This window comes from Sarcophilus harrisii, chromosome 3, assembly GCF_902635505.1.
Source record: "Sarcophilus harrisii chromosome 3, mSarHar1.11, whole genome shotgun sequence".
Lineage (NCBI taxonomy): Eukaryota > Metazoa > Chordata > Mammalia > Dasyuromorphia > Dasyuridae > Sarcophilus > Sarcophilus harrisii.
Window position 1 is genome coordinate 305,193,030 of NC_045428.1, and position 15,724 is coordinate 305,208,753.

Genomic DNA, 15,724 nt, shown 5'->3' on the forward strand with positions numbered 1-15,724 from the left:
GTAAGCTGGCACCTTCTATGCAATTCAGAATCTTAAGAGACTTGCCTAGGAGCAGAGTTTCTTGATCTTTTTCTACTTGCTACCTCTTTTCACCCAAGAAACTTTTACATGACCCCAAGTATATAAATTAGGTGTACAAATACAAATTTACTGATAATAAATCATAATTTCATGACCCCCACATTCATTTCTACGAGGGGCTGTTTAAGAAGCTATAGGCTAGAATACTTAGAGATTATGTAATTTGTCCAGGGTCACATGGTAAGTATGTGTCAAAGGCAGCATTTGAACACAGGTCTTCATGGTTCCTCAACCAGCTCTTATACCAGAGCTACCTCTAATAAAAAATAGATTAAAAAATAAATACAAGTAAAATTTGAGCAAAGGCACTATCAGATGGGGCAATCAGGAAAGGCCTCATTTAGAAGCTAGGCTTGAACTAAGCTTGAAAAGAATCTAGAGACTGAAGAGCTGAGCTGAAGAAGGAGAGCATTCCAAGCATGTACATACACAGGAAAAAACGGGGAAGCAGAATATTATATGTGAATAGTAATAAAGAGGCCATTTTGTCTGGCTTATACAATGTGAAAGGAAATATAGGAAAATAAGGCTAAAAGGGTACATTGGAAACAGGTCCTTAAATTCAAAACAGTAAATAAATATTAAGCATTTGCTAGAGGAGGCTAGGTAGTGCAGTAGATGAGTGCTGGAACTGGACTTAAGAAATCCTGAGTCCAAATTTGACCTCAGACACTTACTAGCTATGTGACCCTGGGCAAGTCACTTAATTTTTATTTACCCTCAGTTTCCCCACTTGTAAAATAAGGATAACATTAACACCTACTTTGCAGAGTTCTTGTGAGGATCAAATGAGGTAATAATTGTAAGGCATTTGATCCAAAGCCTGGCCATAGTAGGTGCTATACAAATGCAGTGCTATATTGTTATGCATACTTAATATTAAAGATCATATTATTTTTAAAAATTAGAAAAGAAGCAGATCATATGCCTCTCGTGGCTTTCGGATAGGAGATATAACTAAACAAGAGACAGAGGCAATTATGAAACTGAAAACTGAAAACACAGAAAGCACCTACTGTGTCAAGCAGTGAGCAAACCCCTGTACATACAAAGAAAAGAAAAACACAATTGTTAAGCTCCTTGAGATTAATTTTTTTTTTTACAGCTGGGTAATTTTACAGCTGGGTAGTTTTACAGCACTGACAATTGACAACCTTTTGTTGCAATTTTTCCCCTCCTTCCCCTACTCCCTCCCTTAGATGGCAGGATGACCAATACATGTTAAATATGTTAAAGTATAATTTAAATACAAAATAAGTATACATGTCCAAACCATTATTTTTCTGTACAAAAGGGATCAGACTCTGAAATAGTGTACAATTAGCCTGTGAAGGAAATAAAAAATGCAGGCAGACAAAAACATAAGGATTGGGAATTCTGTGTAGTGGTTCTTAGTCATCTCCCAGAGTTCTTTCTCTGGGCGTAGCTGGTTCAGTTCATTACTGCTCCATTGGAAATGATTTGGTTGATCTCATTGCTGAGGATGGCCAGGTCCATCAGAATTGATCATCATATAGTATTGTTGTTGAAGTATATAATGATCTCCTGGTCCTGTTGATTTCATTCAGCATCAGTTCATATAAGTCTCTCCAGGCCTCTCTGAATCATCCTGTTAGTCATTTCTTACTGAACAATAATATTCCATAATATTCATACACCACGATTTATTCAGCCATTCTCCAATTGATGGGCATCTACTCAGTTTCCAATTTCTGGCCACTACAAAGAGGGCTGGGTGTGGGAGTTTCTTGAGGCAGATTCCAAAGCTAGAAGATTTAGGATTACTGACTTATTGTTAGAATAGAAATCCCCCTAAAATCAGGGGACCATAAAATTATATTATATCAATCAATCTTAATTTCTTCATTTTAACAATTCTATAGCAACCCCAAATAGCTCCAAAACTGTTTGAAAATTGTCAGCTGCTTTAGTGATACATATACCCAAAATAAGCTTTATCCATTGCTGGAGAAAGTCTGCACACATTGTGGAGCTCAGCCACAGCTCAGTAAAGATTCTGTTAAAAAAGGTCTAGAGCAGGAGAAACCTATAAGCTTTAAAGTATGTAGTTATTTAAGAAAAACAGATGATAACTTTTGTTCCATGTGTTTTAAAAAAGTGAAGCTATAAAAAAGATTTGAAAACCTATATGAGAAATGAATGAGCATTTGGTTTCCACAATTATGAAAATTAAATTGGAGAAATTAAACTTAAATTAGAAAACTGAAGCCTAAGAGGACATCAAGGAATAATTAAGGGTGGAGTTTATCTTCCCCTAAAAGAATGTAAGCTCCTTGGGGGCTGGGTCTGGCTTTCATAATCAGGGACGGTAATGTGAGATTTGAAAAGAATTTTTTGTTCTTTGCCCTCAGTCCTCCTCTGTTACTTTCCCCCTTCTAGAATGTAAACTCATTGTGGGCAGATGAGGGGTGGAGATCCACGTTATGTAACTTCTGTAACATCCAGTTAATGGGGAATTAGAAGAGGGATTTGTACTTAAGGACAGAAAATAAAATGCTGTCTTTGGAGAACCAGAGGTATGTCTACATTCTTGCAAGAATGTAAAATAAATCTTTCTTGCATTCATTCATCAGTGAGCCTGTGGAGTTCTTGGTAAGTTTCTTATACCTAAATTGAGTGGCATTATAACATAATGGGAAAAGGCCTACCTGAAAAATAATCTGTTTATTATCTAAGCAAAAATTACCTGCAACTTACTCAACAAATAGTTATTTCATTTCTTGCTGGAGATTTCCATAAAGGGAGAACCAACTACTTCCCAGGGGAACCCAATCCACCTGTACCTCTGACAAGTCTCTTACACTGAGCCTAAGAGTTGTGTGACCTCAGGTAAATCATTTGAATTCTGATCCTCAATTTCTTCCTGTGAAAAGGAAGGGAGGACAGCTATAAAGGGAGGGAAGAGATATAGGAATTGGGGGAAATCTTGCTTTTCCCCAAAATGAAGAGAAGACCTGGGTAGGCAGAAGCTAGTTGCACCTGATGAAACACCTAACTCAAGGATTTCTCCTGGCCTTGCATTAATATTTGCTTTTCTATGTATCTTACAAGGCTATTATGCTGTGGCAGTTGTTAAGAAATCAGATGCTAATCTCAAGTGGGGCTCTCTGCAAGGCAAAAAGTCCTGCCATACAGGGATTAACAGAGCTGCTGGTTGGAACATTCCTATGAGCCTGATACATGATCAAACCAACTCCTGTGAATTTGGTAAGGTGGTTGTCTGAAACAAATAAGAACAGGGCTTTTTAGGAGTTGGAAAAGGAGTGGGATAGAGTCTGCAAATCTTGGTATAAAGTCATACTGCTCCCATACACAAAACATTTTTATTATACAGATGAAATCAGGTTAAAATAGACACAAAGAGTCTCCTGAAGAACCAAAGAACCTGGGTGATGGTGGAGTTTGTATGCTAACTTTCTATATATAGGAGATTAGATTTTTTAAAATTTATTTTAAAAATTTAAAAATTTATTTTCTTTCCCTGAACTGAACCCCTTAATTGCTCATAGACTTTTCAAAGGTTCTTTACAAATTTCAAATTTATTTCAGATTCTAATATTATAACCATATGCCCCTACTTAATTTAAACAATTGTGAAGATTAAAACAGAAATTTGTAACATGGTGAGAGGAGTAGGGGGTGATCGGAGAATCTCAGATCAATTTGATGAGTTGTCCATTTAACCTTTGGGGACATCAAAGGGGCATAGTAGAGGTGTGCTCACTAGTACTTTATAAAGAGGATGTAAGTAGCACAAGATGATCCGTTGACTGGGAGTAGACTTTCCTTTTTTTTCTTTTAAAATTTTTCTTTTCTTTTTTTTTTTTCCTGTCTGTTTTTTGTGCTGGGACAGGCCTTTGCAATCACAAAGCAGGACTGAGCTTTAGGAACTATACTGTTTCTCTTCATTCTCCAACAAACATATTGCACTTCTCTGGTCTAAAGGTTCATAACCTTTTTTCTGTCATATAATCCTTTATCAGTTTCCTATAGAGGGAATCTTTTCCAGAGTAATGTTTTAATGCATCAAATAAAAACATATATGATATGAAAATAAATTCCCATCCAAGTTCACAGATCTCCAAGAGATCTGTAGGCTCTAGAAACCCTAATCTTGAATCTAAGAAACCCTGATCTTGAAGGTCTCATCCCTTAACTCTTAAAATTTTAAGAATCCTTAAATTTGTGAAGTCTTAAAATTGAGTTTACCTACTGGCAATTGTTAATGCTGTAAAGTTACCCATGCATATATCCTGTAAATAAAAGGCTATTAAAAAAAAAATTGAGTTTACCTAGGAAGCATCTCCCAAAGTTGCTGCTGTGTAAGAAATCTGTTTTCTCTGGCTAGCAAATTAAATTCCAGGATAATGCTGCTTGGGTCATTTAATCTCTGAGGAAGATATTAGCAGGGGTGAGGGTGAGAGTGGGAGAAACTGAGGGAAGATTTCCTGAAGAAAGGATACAATTTGAGGTTTGAAGAAAGTAATGGAAATTAGGAGTTAGGGGAAAGGTAGGAGAGCATTTTAGGTTTGGGGGACAGCTAGCATAAAGGCAGGGTCTGGAGATGGATCCAAAATTGTCATTAATTGCTTGGAGCCTCGGAGTAAAGAAACTGAACACAGTCTCTCCCACTCCCAAAATTAAGGTCTGTTCTGTTCTTTCCTTGTCTGTATTCTCAGAATATGTGAGGGAGTGGGGAGGGGGACTAAGGATAGCTCCTTCAAAATCTATCCATTCCTTAGTAGGAATACCAACACTCCATGGAGAATGGTCCCTCAGTTGTTTCTAAAATAAGACTCATGCCCTTATAATTTAACAAGGTCAATTTGGGGGAAACTCATCAAAGCCACTGAAGAATGCTCTGATCATCCCCTTGCTCTTGTAAAGGATAGGACTTCTATATTAATTCTGGTAGAATGACTATCTTTGCTCTTTACAGATAAATACTTCAGTGAATCCTGTGCTCCTGGTGCTGATGTTAATTCTAGCCTCTGTGCCTTATGTGTTGGGAGTCCAGGGAGAGGGGATTTGAACAAATGTGCTGCTAATAGCAAAGAAAAATATTATGGCTACACAGGGGCTTTCAGGTAAGTGTGACAGAGAAAATTAGTGTTCAGATAAAAAGTTATTTATTTTCCTTTCTTGACCTTTTACCAGGTCAATAGACATTGACCTTTCTTCTATACCTTTCTTCTAATAAATGAGTAATAAAGAATTACCTGAAGAAAAGGGATGTTCCCTCCATTCTATATTATATAGACTCATATATCTTCTAGAGTCATATATTCTATATGATCTAGACTACTGGTTCTTAACCTCTTCTTAAGGCCTGGTTTTGTGGTTTCATGAGAATAGGGAACTTTTAGGTGAGGAAAGTTTTTTCTGCCAATACAGGTCAGTACTTCTAGTGTCAAAGAGTTATCTAGAGAAGAGGTGTCAAATTTGAAGTATGCAACTATATGCAAGTAGAATCTGTTATAAATGTAATTGGGAAATATTTAATAAATTAAAAATAATAAATCATAGATAATATCAACTTGTGATTTTTAAAGTTAATATGTAGCCTGCAAGGATCCATTTGAAACCCCTGATTTAGAGCACTGAGAATTCAATTGACTTTTCCCAAATTCACACTATCCCACCTCTATGCTCCACTACCTCTGATAAATCAAATTCCATTTCCTTCACCATCACCAACAGCAACAGTTTCTGTTCCTTATTTTCTTGGCATACTTCTAATAATTATCTTATTTTTCTTGTCATTATTCCAATTTCAAGAAGCCTATATTATCACAATGTAGAGAAATCAGTGCTAACTTCTTAACCTGCTTCTTAACCTGTAAAGATAGAAGTAGCTTTGAATAGATGTTTTTTGTCTTCCAAAAGGGATGGGATTTTTTTTTTAATTATATGATCACAGATTTAAAGCTAGAAGAAAAATTGGAAGGCATGTGGTTCAACTATTTGATTTTACAGATCAGGAAACTGAGGTTAAGAAGGAGTAAATGGCTTGCCTAGGGTTATACAACTAGCTAACAAGTGTTTGAAGATAAATTTGAATCATGTTTTTCTAATTGTATGTCTAGTGGTCTATCTACTATGTCTTACTGTACTTTCTCCCAAATGAAGTCCATTAACCCCTAGGAAAAATCCATTAAAGCTCCCACATAAGAAATAAACAAACACATTCAGTGTTGTTTTTGAGAGATAAATATTAAACATTTTAGCAACCAATCTTTTAAATTAAGAACAGAAAGTATTCTTTCAACAAAAAATGATGTGTCCTTATTACAATTACTATAATAAATAATGAAAATAACTTCAGTCATTGTGATGGTCAGTTAAGAAATAGGGTTGGGAAGAGAGATGGAAAAAACAAAATTCATTGAGAGACAGACACATAGAGACTGAAACAAAGAAAATACAGACTAGAGAGAGCACGAGAAGAAATAAAAATTAAACACTTAAATATAGCCACACACAAAGGAACAATGTTTCATGGAATAACATCCCCACTTCTTTGATTTTAGAATATTATTCCTTAATCTAAAGAATTGGAAGCCATGAAAACAGAACTAATACCAAATCTATAAAAGACATAATTTGATTTTGTTTTACTAATCAGAATCTCCCAGTGCTTAGGGGTCATATATTTTGAATTTTGGCTACCACAAAGTAGTGTAAAGATGTCATTGAATAAATATTTCAAATGGAAAGAATGACAAAAAATAGCTCCTAATGAAACCTGCATTTATTAGAAGAAAAAACTAAGAATTATGTCTCATATTAATTTTTAACAGCACCAAGAATGTCATTTCATTCCTCATAAAACTATTGTACAGGAACAGGGATTCTGATAGAAATCTAAGAATTAGGTTATCTATTTTTCTTGCAAACTTTAACACAGTCTATAAATCAACCAGACAATATGCCTTTAGTCTCTCAATTAACATCAGTAATATATTGATTTATAAAAATTAAATTTAAGAGGAAAAGAGAGAGACTGTACTTTCATTTGGGAAATTGTGCAGTATTTCTGATAACCCTGCCTACTCCCCTCCTCTTCCAAAAGAATTTCCTCTTGAAATAAAATCCAACAATTTTATAGTATCAGAGCTCTCTAGAAGTGCTCTGTGACTATGAATCATGGAATTCTCGTGTCTGAAGGATCAAAACTATAGATTATCCAAAGGATAATGGAGAAAAAAAAAAGATAGAGCATATAATGAATGATGAAAGGCATAAAAGATATCTAGGGTACATAAGGATGGAAAAGGTAGTGGACCAGCAAAGTACAAGAATGAAATACAATTGATGACCTGATGATATCAGTTCTCCATGTAATATTAAGAAATCAAGAGGAAAGTCTTCAGATAGTTGGACAGAATCCTTGTGAAGAAATTATAGAAGGACCATGGACAAGTGTTGCATAAAATTAAAAAAAAACTTATGCTTAAATTGCTCTCTACAGTGATGGAGGTGAGCATTCATAACAAATGAAATCATGCATACAATGAACTATTATAGAAATGTGTCATAAATAATGCATTTTTGATATATTTTTTAAAGATTTCAATATAAAAGCCAAATATAAACCTCAAATTTTTATTTAAGTATAAGTTACTGACTGCAAAAATTTTAGAATTTTTTTTAAATCTAAAAAGCTTAATGGAAACTTTTCCTTTTTATCTTTATTTTTGGTGACAGTCTTGGATTGTTTTTATTATTGCTAGGAAGATGAAAAGCATTACATGTGCAAAATGGTTCCTTTAAATGAAAGGTATATGATCCTAAAATGAATTGCTCTTTAAGGAAAGAAAATAACATCCTAACACTGATTTTCTCTCTCTTTCTTTTACTTGATCCTCTCCTCTCTTCTCTCCTGTTCTCTCCTCTAATATACTTTCCTTTTTTTCCCCCACTCCTTCTTTCTCCTCCCCTCTCTTCTCTTCTTTTTCTATAGGTGTCTGGCTGAGAATAAAGGAGATGTTGCCTTTGTGAAACACAGCACTGTCCTGGAAAATACAGATGGTATGTCATTGACTATACTTTTACCTGCCCCTAGAATCATATTATCCAAAATATATTGATCTCTGTGGAAGTCAGTTAAGTATATGAGAAAGTTTCATGAATTCTTCATCTTTGTGGTTCTAGGCACCAACATTTTTCTTGAAAAAAGCAAACAATAATAAGCCTAGATGACGTGTTCAATAAATGTATAGATCTTATTTACAGATCAGCAAATTTACAGATTAAACTAAGAAGGATAGTTATCACACTTAGATTAGAGTCAAGATACAAATAGGTCTTGAAGAGCTAGGGCACTGGGATAAATCTAATTATCTTTAGTTCAAAAAGCAAATTTTACAAATAAAGAATTGAGGAAGGAGACATTGTGAGACAATAGCTGTTCTAAAGGGAGCTAGAAGTTTTAGTTAACTTCAAGGTCGATATGAATCAGTAGTATGATGGGGCAGTTGAAAAATCTAACTCATTCTTGGGGTGCACTGAGAGTAGCATAATTTCCAGGATTAAGAAGGTGATAGCTCCTCTGTGCTCTGTCCTTATCGGATTATATCTGAAGTATCTTGTAAGTTCTGGACACCACAATTTGAAAAAGACATTGGTAAACAGCTAAAGAATACCTAAAGATCACCCAAGATAGCCAAACCAAGTCAAATGCCTAATATGTAATAGACAATTTATTAAGCACTGGGAGACATAAAAACATATACACATATACCCCAAACTCAAAGTTCTTCACCTCAAGGAGTTCATGGTATAATGAGGGGGACACCATGCAAAAAACTATGTACAAATAAGAGATAAGATAAATTGGAAGTAATTTAAAAATGGCCTTGAGTCTATGTCCAATGAGGTTTGATTCAAGGTAGTAATACTCATCTTGGAGAAGAAGAGACCCAGGGAAAACATGATAATTGTCTTCAAGAACTTTAATGGTCTCATGTGGAAGAGGATATGGGTGGACTTGTTCTGCTTGATCCCAAACTAGGAACAATAGGTAGAAAGTGCAAGTAGGTCAATTTAGATTTGATCTAAGGAAAATGTTCCTAAGGATTAGAGCTGCCCAAAAGTGGAATAATATATTTGAGAGATGGTAGTTTCTCTCTCCTTGAAGGTCTTCCAGTAGAAACTATATGTGGCAGATATGTGATAGGAGGAATTTCTCTGATATACATGTTAGACTGTGGGTTGTTTTACCAATTCTAAAATTCTGTGATTCCATGAGTCTACATGAAACTTCTAAAATTCTATTTGGCAAGCATTTATTAAATACCTTCTTTAAACAGAGCACTTTCCTAGGTCCCAAGGAGTACAGTATGATAGAGTGAAAAAAGGAACCAAAGACAGAGGATTTGGATTTGAATTCTGGCTCTGTTATTTTCTTATATACTTATATATGATTTTGAGCAAATTATTTCATCTCTCATTTATAAAATTAATGGGTTGGACTAGATCATCTTTAATACCACTTCTAGTATTAATATTATGATTCTATGATGTATGAAGCTTGGATAAGAAATTTTTCCTCCTAGAGCTTGTACTCTAGAAGAGTGTTAAAACATAAATGAGCCAAGCATGGTGGTGCATACTTGTAATATTAGCTACCAGAGAGGTTGAAAATGGTGAATATCTTGAGCTTGAGAATTCTTAACTGAGGTAGTAGGCTTTGTAAATTTGATATGACTACAAGATTTGGTAGCAAAATAGTAAATCCCTGGGAATGAACCACAAAATTGTCTATGAGATGTAAACTAGCTAAGATAAGAAACAGAGTAAAACTTCTGTGCTAATTAGATATGTAGCCCATACAGTTCCAGCCTAGGAAAGAGATAGATAGATGGAAATACTTATAAAGTGCCTTCTATATGCAGACACTCAGATAACTGCCTTCTATATGCAGACACTCAGATAACTGCCTTAAAAATCTCTCATTTTATCCTCACAACCTTGTGAGGTAAGTCCTATTATTACTCATTTTATAGATGAGGAAATTTGGGCAGGAAGATGTTAAGTGATTTGCCCTAGCATTAAACAGCTAACAAATATATAAGGCTACATTTGAACTCAGGTCTTCCTGTCTCCAGGTTCAGGACTTTATAGATTATGTCACCTAGTAGTCTCTAGAGACATACATGAAAGTGAGAATTAGCACAATCATTAGCATCACTGCACTAACCACTCACCCACATAGAATCATAGGAGAATAGATTGAAAGCTGAAATAGACCTTCAAGGTTCCAGCCTCTTCATTTTAAAAACGAGGAGAGACTAAGTGACTTGCCTAGAATCACAGCTAGTAAGCATCTCAAACAGGATTTGAATTCAGGTATTTAGGACTTCAAACCCATCTCTCAATCCACTATACCACCTTGCCTCTCAAACACAGAATCTCAGCATTGGAAGGGACTGAGATTATCCAATCCCACCCATATCTGAACAAACATCCTTTAAACAAATCATCACCCAGCATATACTGACAGACCTCCAGTTTGTTCTAATCTTCTAATTATTATTAGGAAGCTCTTCCCAATACAAGGCTCAAATTGACCTCCCTGCAAATATTTACCCATTGTTCCCAAGGGTGCCCTCTGAGCAGAACAATTTTACACAATTCCTCTTCTGAATGAGGTCCCTGAAGGGACTTGAAGACAACCATCAGTCCCACCAGACTTCTATATAATGGTATAGGTTTACTCTCTCTTTTTCATGGCTCAATGAATCTATGGCCTACAGACACAATTCAAACCATATCTAATGTCCCCGTACTATTGAAAGTACCAGGAATTTCTGCAGTTAAGCAAGCCACATGCACATTCTAACTCAGGAGAGCAGAAGAGCTTCAGGTGGGAACAATTGTATGGGGATGATTTTGATAGGAGAGGAAAGAAAGGTAAAGGGTGTAGTATATTAGAAGACAGAAGGAAAGAAATGGGTGAACAATAAGGAGAGTTAAGAGCAGCAATTCTATTCATAGTTCCCCAATGATCTTCAGGGGTCCTCAAACTTTTAAAATAGGGGGCCAGTTCACTGTCCTTCAGACTACTGGAAGGTCGGACTAGAGTAAAACCAAAAACTTTGTTTTGTGGGCCTTTAAATAAAGAAACTTCATAGCCCTGGGCGAGGGGGATAATCATCCTCAGCTGCCCATCTGGCCCACAGGCTGTAGTTTGAGGACCCCTGACTAGATAAACTGTAAGTTACTGAGATGACAAAACTTATATAGGGACTGGAGAAGTAGAAAGATAGATGACTTACTGGTAATGAACTGTTTAATGAGAGAGTTGGAGGAGATTGCTTCTGAAATTATTTCCTTGTAACTCTTATTCTATAACTTGCAATTTAGATCTGGCACAAATATATGGACTTCTATGGCCCAGTATGTCCCATGCATAGGTACTGATTATCACTCATGCCATCCCTATAGACTCCTTCCTCGAGAGAGCAAGAGCTGAGATTTTTGCTAATCATAAACTCCATTCTCTCTACAGGCCAGAACAAAGAAAGCTGGGCCCAAAACTTAAAGAGTGGGGACTTTGAGCTATTATGCCTAGACGGGAAACGGAAGCCTGTGAGAGAGGCTAAAAACTGCCATCTGGCTCAGGTCCCAAATCATGCTGTGGTCTCACGGCCAGACAAGGCAGCCTTTGTTCGCCATATACTGTTGAACCAACAGGTGTGTGGAATTTAGAGTGTCAACAACAACAATAACAATAAGAATAATATTTTTTTTATATAATGTGTATATATAACATAATATATAATAATATTCATATATTTAAAGTTTGAAAAACACTTTACAAATATTTTCTCATTTTATCTTTGTAACAATCCTGGGAGATAGGTGCCATTATTATCCCCATTTTACAGATTAGGAAACTGAGGCAAAAGGGGGTTAAGTTACTTGTCCAGATGCAGCCTGTAAGTGGCTGAAGTCAAATTTGAATTCAGTACTTCCTGATTCCAGGTCCAGTGCTCTATTCCCTGAACCACTTAGCAGCTTAAATTCAGGTTCAATTAAATTCAACAAATATTTATCAGGTACCCTCTGTGGGACAGACATTGTACTCATTTCTAGAGATAAAAAGATTTTAGCACTTACTTTCAAGGTGCTTCCATTCTGTTTTAGGGAAGAGATAAAATATGTACACAAATGAGTAAAAGGTACTTTATGGAGGGACTGAGTCCTAGCCAGTCTTTGGAAAAGTCTTCACAGAAGAGGTGGTACCTGAGGTGAGCCCTGAAAGAAGATATAGAGTCAGAAAGGAAAAGTTAAGAAGGAAATATGTTCTAAGCATAAGGGGTGGCTTAAGGTAATGCACTGAGGAAGAAAATGAAATGTTTAGTTTGGGAAACTGGAATCTGATTTGGGTCAAATGAAGAATATTTAAAGGGCAAAATAGCAGAACAAGATCGAAAGATAACTGGTTGGAATAAGGTTGTAGAGGGCCTTAATGCCAGGCTAAAGTATTTATAGTTTTATTGTCAAAACAATACGGAGCAAGGAAAGTTGTCTTTGAGAAAAGTGTCATGACCAGCCTCTAGCTTGGGGGACCATTTTAACATTTATGTTGAGGATGGATTGGAGAGGGGAGAGACTTGAAATGCTGAGGTTAATACAATAATTCAAATGAGAAGTAGGTGATGAGGGCTGGAATTAGGGTGATATCTAATTAGTGGAGAGAAGGGAGTAAATTTTAGAAGGCATGAAGGTAATGAAGAACTGAGGAATAGTTATTCTTTTCAGGTATTAATGGAAAGCATTATATTATGCTACAAGTGGAATAGGTAGATCCTTCAAAAATGGAAGGCAAGAGAAGGTCTCCAATTCCAGTCTCTGAGAGGTCTAGGGCCCTGGAATTCTCATGTTACTTAGGGCCATAGTTGATAGAGAGGGATGGGTTTCAGGGAAGGATGTTTATTTCAGCAGTTCTTCCTTTCTCTTCAGCAGCAACCCATATTCTAAAAATTAAATATATATATATATATATTTATATCATTATATTATCTTCATTTTCTAGTATACTCCTCTCCCTTTCCTGCCCAGCAAGTCATCCCATGTAACAAAAAAACAAAAGAGAGAGAAAATGAGTTGACCAAAACCAATCTATACAATTGAGTTTGACAGTATATGTTATATACCCCTACCTCAGCAAAAAAAAAAAAAAAAAAAAAAAAAAAAAAAAAAAAAAAAAAAAAAAAAAAGGTGACATTCCTTCATTTCCTGATTTTTTTTCAGGAGCAAACTTCTTACAGCCTCCACTTTATAAATGAATGAGATTGAAATCAGTTAACAGGTCACAATCCCAATGATATAGACTTTTCCCTACTTAAGCCTGAAAACAAAGATTGCAATTGTCTCTAAATGTACAAAGAGAAAATTACCTTTATAACTAGAGAGCAGAGGGGCACTGCATCTCCATCACTCTCTTGGCTTGAGCTAGCTGGAAGACTGAAAAATTCATCTAAGGTCTCCCTCTAATCATTAGGTCCCTCCCCAATATATATGAGGGCAGTGTGCCTAATTTCTTGCTAGAGGCTGTGATAAGTGTGGTTATCCTTTCTGATCTGTTTTTTAATCAAATAGTTAATATTGATAATTAATTATAATTATATATTATATTCTAATTATAATTATATTATATTATATATTATAATATATTATATTATATTAATGTAATTAATATAATATAATTATATTATATTAATATAATATTAATTATATTATAATTATATTAATTATATAATTATAATTAATTATAGGCAGATAACATTTTTCTAGCATGGAAAAGCTAAAACCCTTGTAATCTGAGATCTTTCTTAACAACTATTAGAACGACTATTCTGAGAAAAAATGATTATTTCTTTCATATTAATGACCAATTATTGAGTTAGGATTGTTTTCCCCGTTCTACTTCCTCATGCAGAAATCAGCCACTTGGCAGGTTATTCAGCCAACATGTGAACAGACATTAATGATAATGATACTGTATTAACTTTTTACTTAATCTAGTTCAAACCCCACTCAAAGGGAAAGCCCATTGTGTTCTATTCAGGCTTGAGAATGGGGGTTAGGTGTAGATCCTTGGTCTAGAATACTAGGTTGGGGTGGTCTGGGTAAAGAAGAAAAAAACAAGGAAATAATCTGAGGTCTTCTAGCCTCTCATTAGAATAGGTTCACCTCTTATTATGTTATCCATAATTCTCATTGTTAACCAAGTCATTTGGGAAAACTCATTCTTCTAAGGGCATATAAGTGTCAAGAAGCTGCCATGATCCATTGTTGGTTCATAAGAGCTACAAATGAACAGTCCTTTTATTAATTATTTGCTAGCCATAATTTATCCAGAAATTATATCTCTGAAACATTTTTTTACATCAAAAATCCAAGAGTAGTTTTTATACCTCAGAGTATTTAACCAATCAGTCTGCCTATTAATCAATAAATTCTTCAATTAAGTTCTTGTTAAACACTATAAGGCAGTATGCTAGGCACTGAGGATACAAATATGAAAAATAAAATAATTCTTGACATCAAGGAACTTACATTTTAATTGGGGAGGAGGAAATGCATATAAAATATATAAAGCATAACTAGCTAATAAATACAAATATATATAAAGTCATTAAAAACAAGGTTATTTGGAGAGGTATACACCAACTGTCAAGGATTAGGAAAGGCTTCATGCAAAAGAAAATACTAAGTTACATCTTAAAAGAGAAGAAGGATTCTATGAGGCAGAAAGTAAAGGAGGAGTATATTCCAACTATATGGGGCAGTTTACAGGAGATGATTGAAGGATCATCTAAAAAGCCTCTCTGCACTAAATAAGTCTTTGCTATAATGTTGGCCCAGTCTAATTCTATCATTCAGTCCTTTTGGAATAAGGTATTTTGTCTCTAGGAGAGCCTTGTTAAAATGCCTCTGAGTGGGATAAGCATTCATTTAAAAGGTGGATTGGCTGTCAGAGACAGGATGGAGATTGCATTATTGAGATTGCATTATAAGTGATGCATTATTAAAATTAGAAAAATTGAAGGCAGGCAAGTCTGACTGGGTGAAGACTTAGTATCTATAAGTAAGAGACATCACATGAGACTCCAACATACTTATGAATGAAGAAGGAAGACCTGAAATTAACTGGGTAGGAATGAGAAGGGGAAAAGGTTATAACGAGGTTAAGAGAGACATTAGATGAAATTTCCCATTAGTTTAATCCCATGGACACTCACCCATATGTATGTCCATTTGATACAGGACCTCTTTGGGACCAATGGAACAGAATGGCAGATGTTCCAGATGTTCCAATCCAAAACCAAAGATGTCCTGTTTACAGACAACACTGAATGCTTGTCCAATGTTCCAGACAAAAGAACCTATGAAAAATATCTGGGACCAGAATATATCAAGGTCATTGAATCGCTGAGAAAATGCTCAGATACTTCAGGTAAGTAGAATGAAAACTCAAGGGAGAAAATCAGGAATGTACAAACAAATGGATCCTGAAGGAGCATGGATGTCATTAAGCAAAATAAATGTATTTTGAAGATTTATTTTGAGCCCAACAGTATATTAGATGTAGTGAAAACAAACAGATGGA

The 15,724-nt window shown here is 35.3% G+C and overlaps 1 protein-coding gene across 1 annotated transcript in view; it reads left to right on the forward strand.

Moving 5' to 3' along the window:
* The window catches only part of LOC100915670 (inhibitor of carbonic anhydrase), a 75,820-nt gene that overhangs the window by 29,726 nt on the left and 30,370 nt on the right, over positions 1-15,724 (forward strand). Inside the window, 5 exon segments of the mRNA XM_031959758.1 lie at positions 3,154-3,309; positions 5,042-5,189; positions 8,066-8,133; positions 11,615-11,799; positions 15,382-15,575. Of these exon segments, the coding sequence (XP_031815618.1) occupies positions 3,154-3,309; positions 5,042-5,189; positions 8,066-8,133; positions 11,615-11,799; positions 15,382-15,575 (751 nt within the window).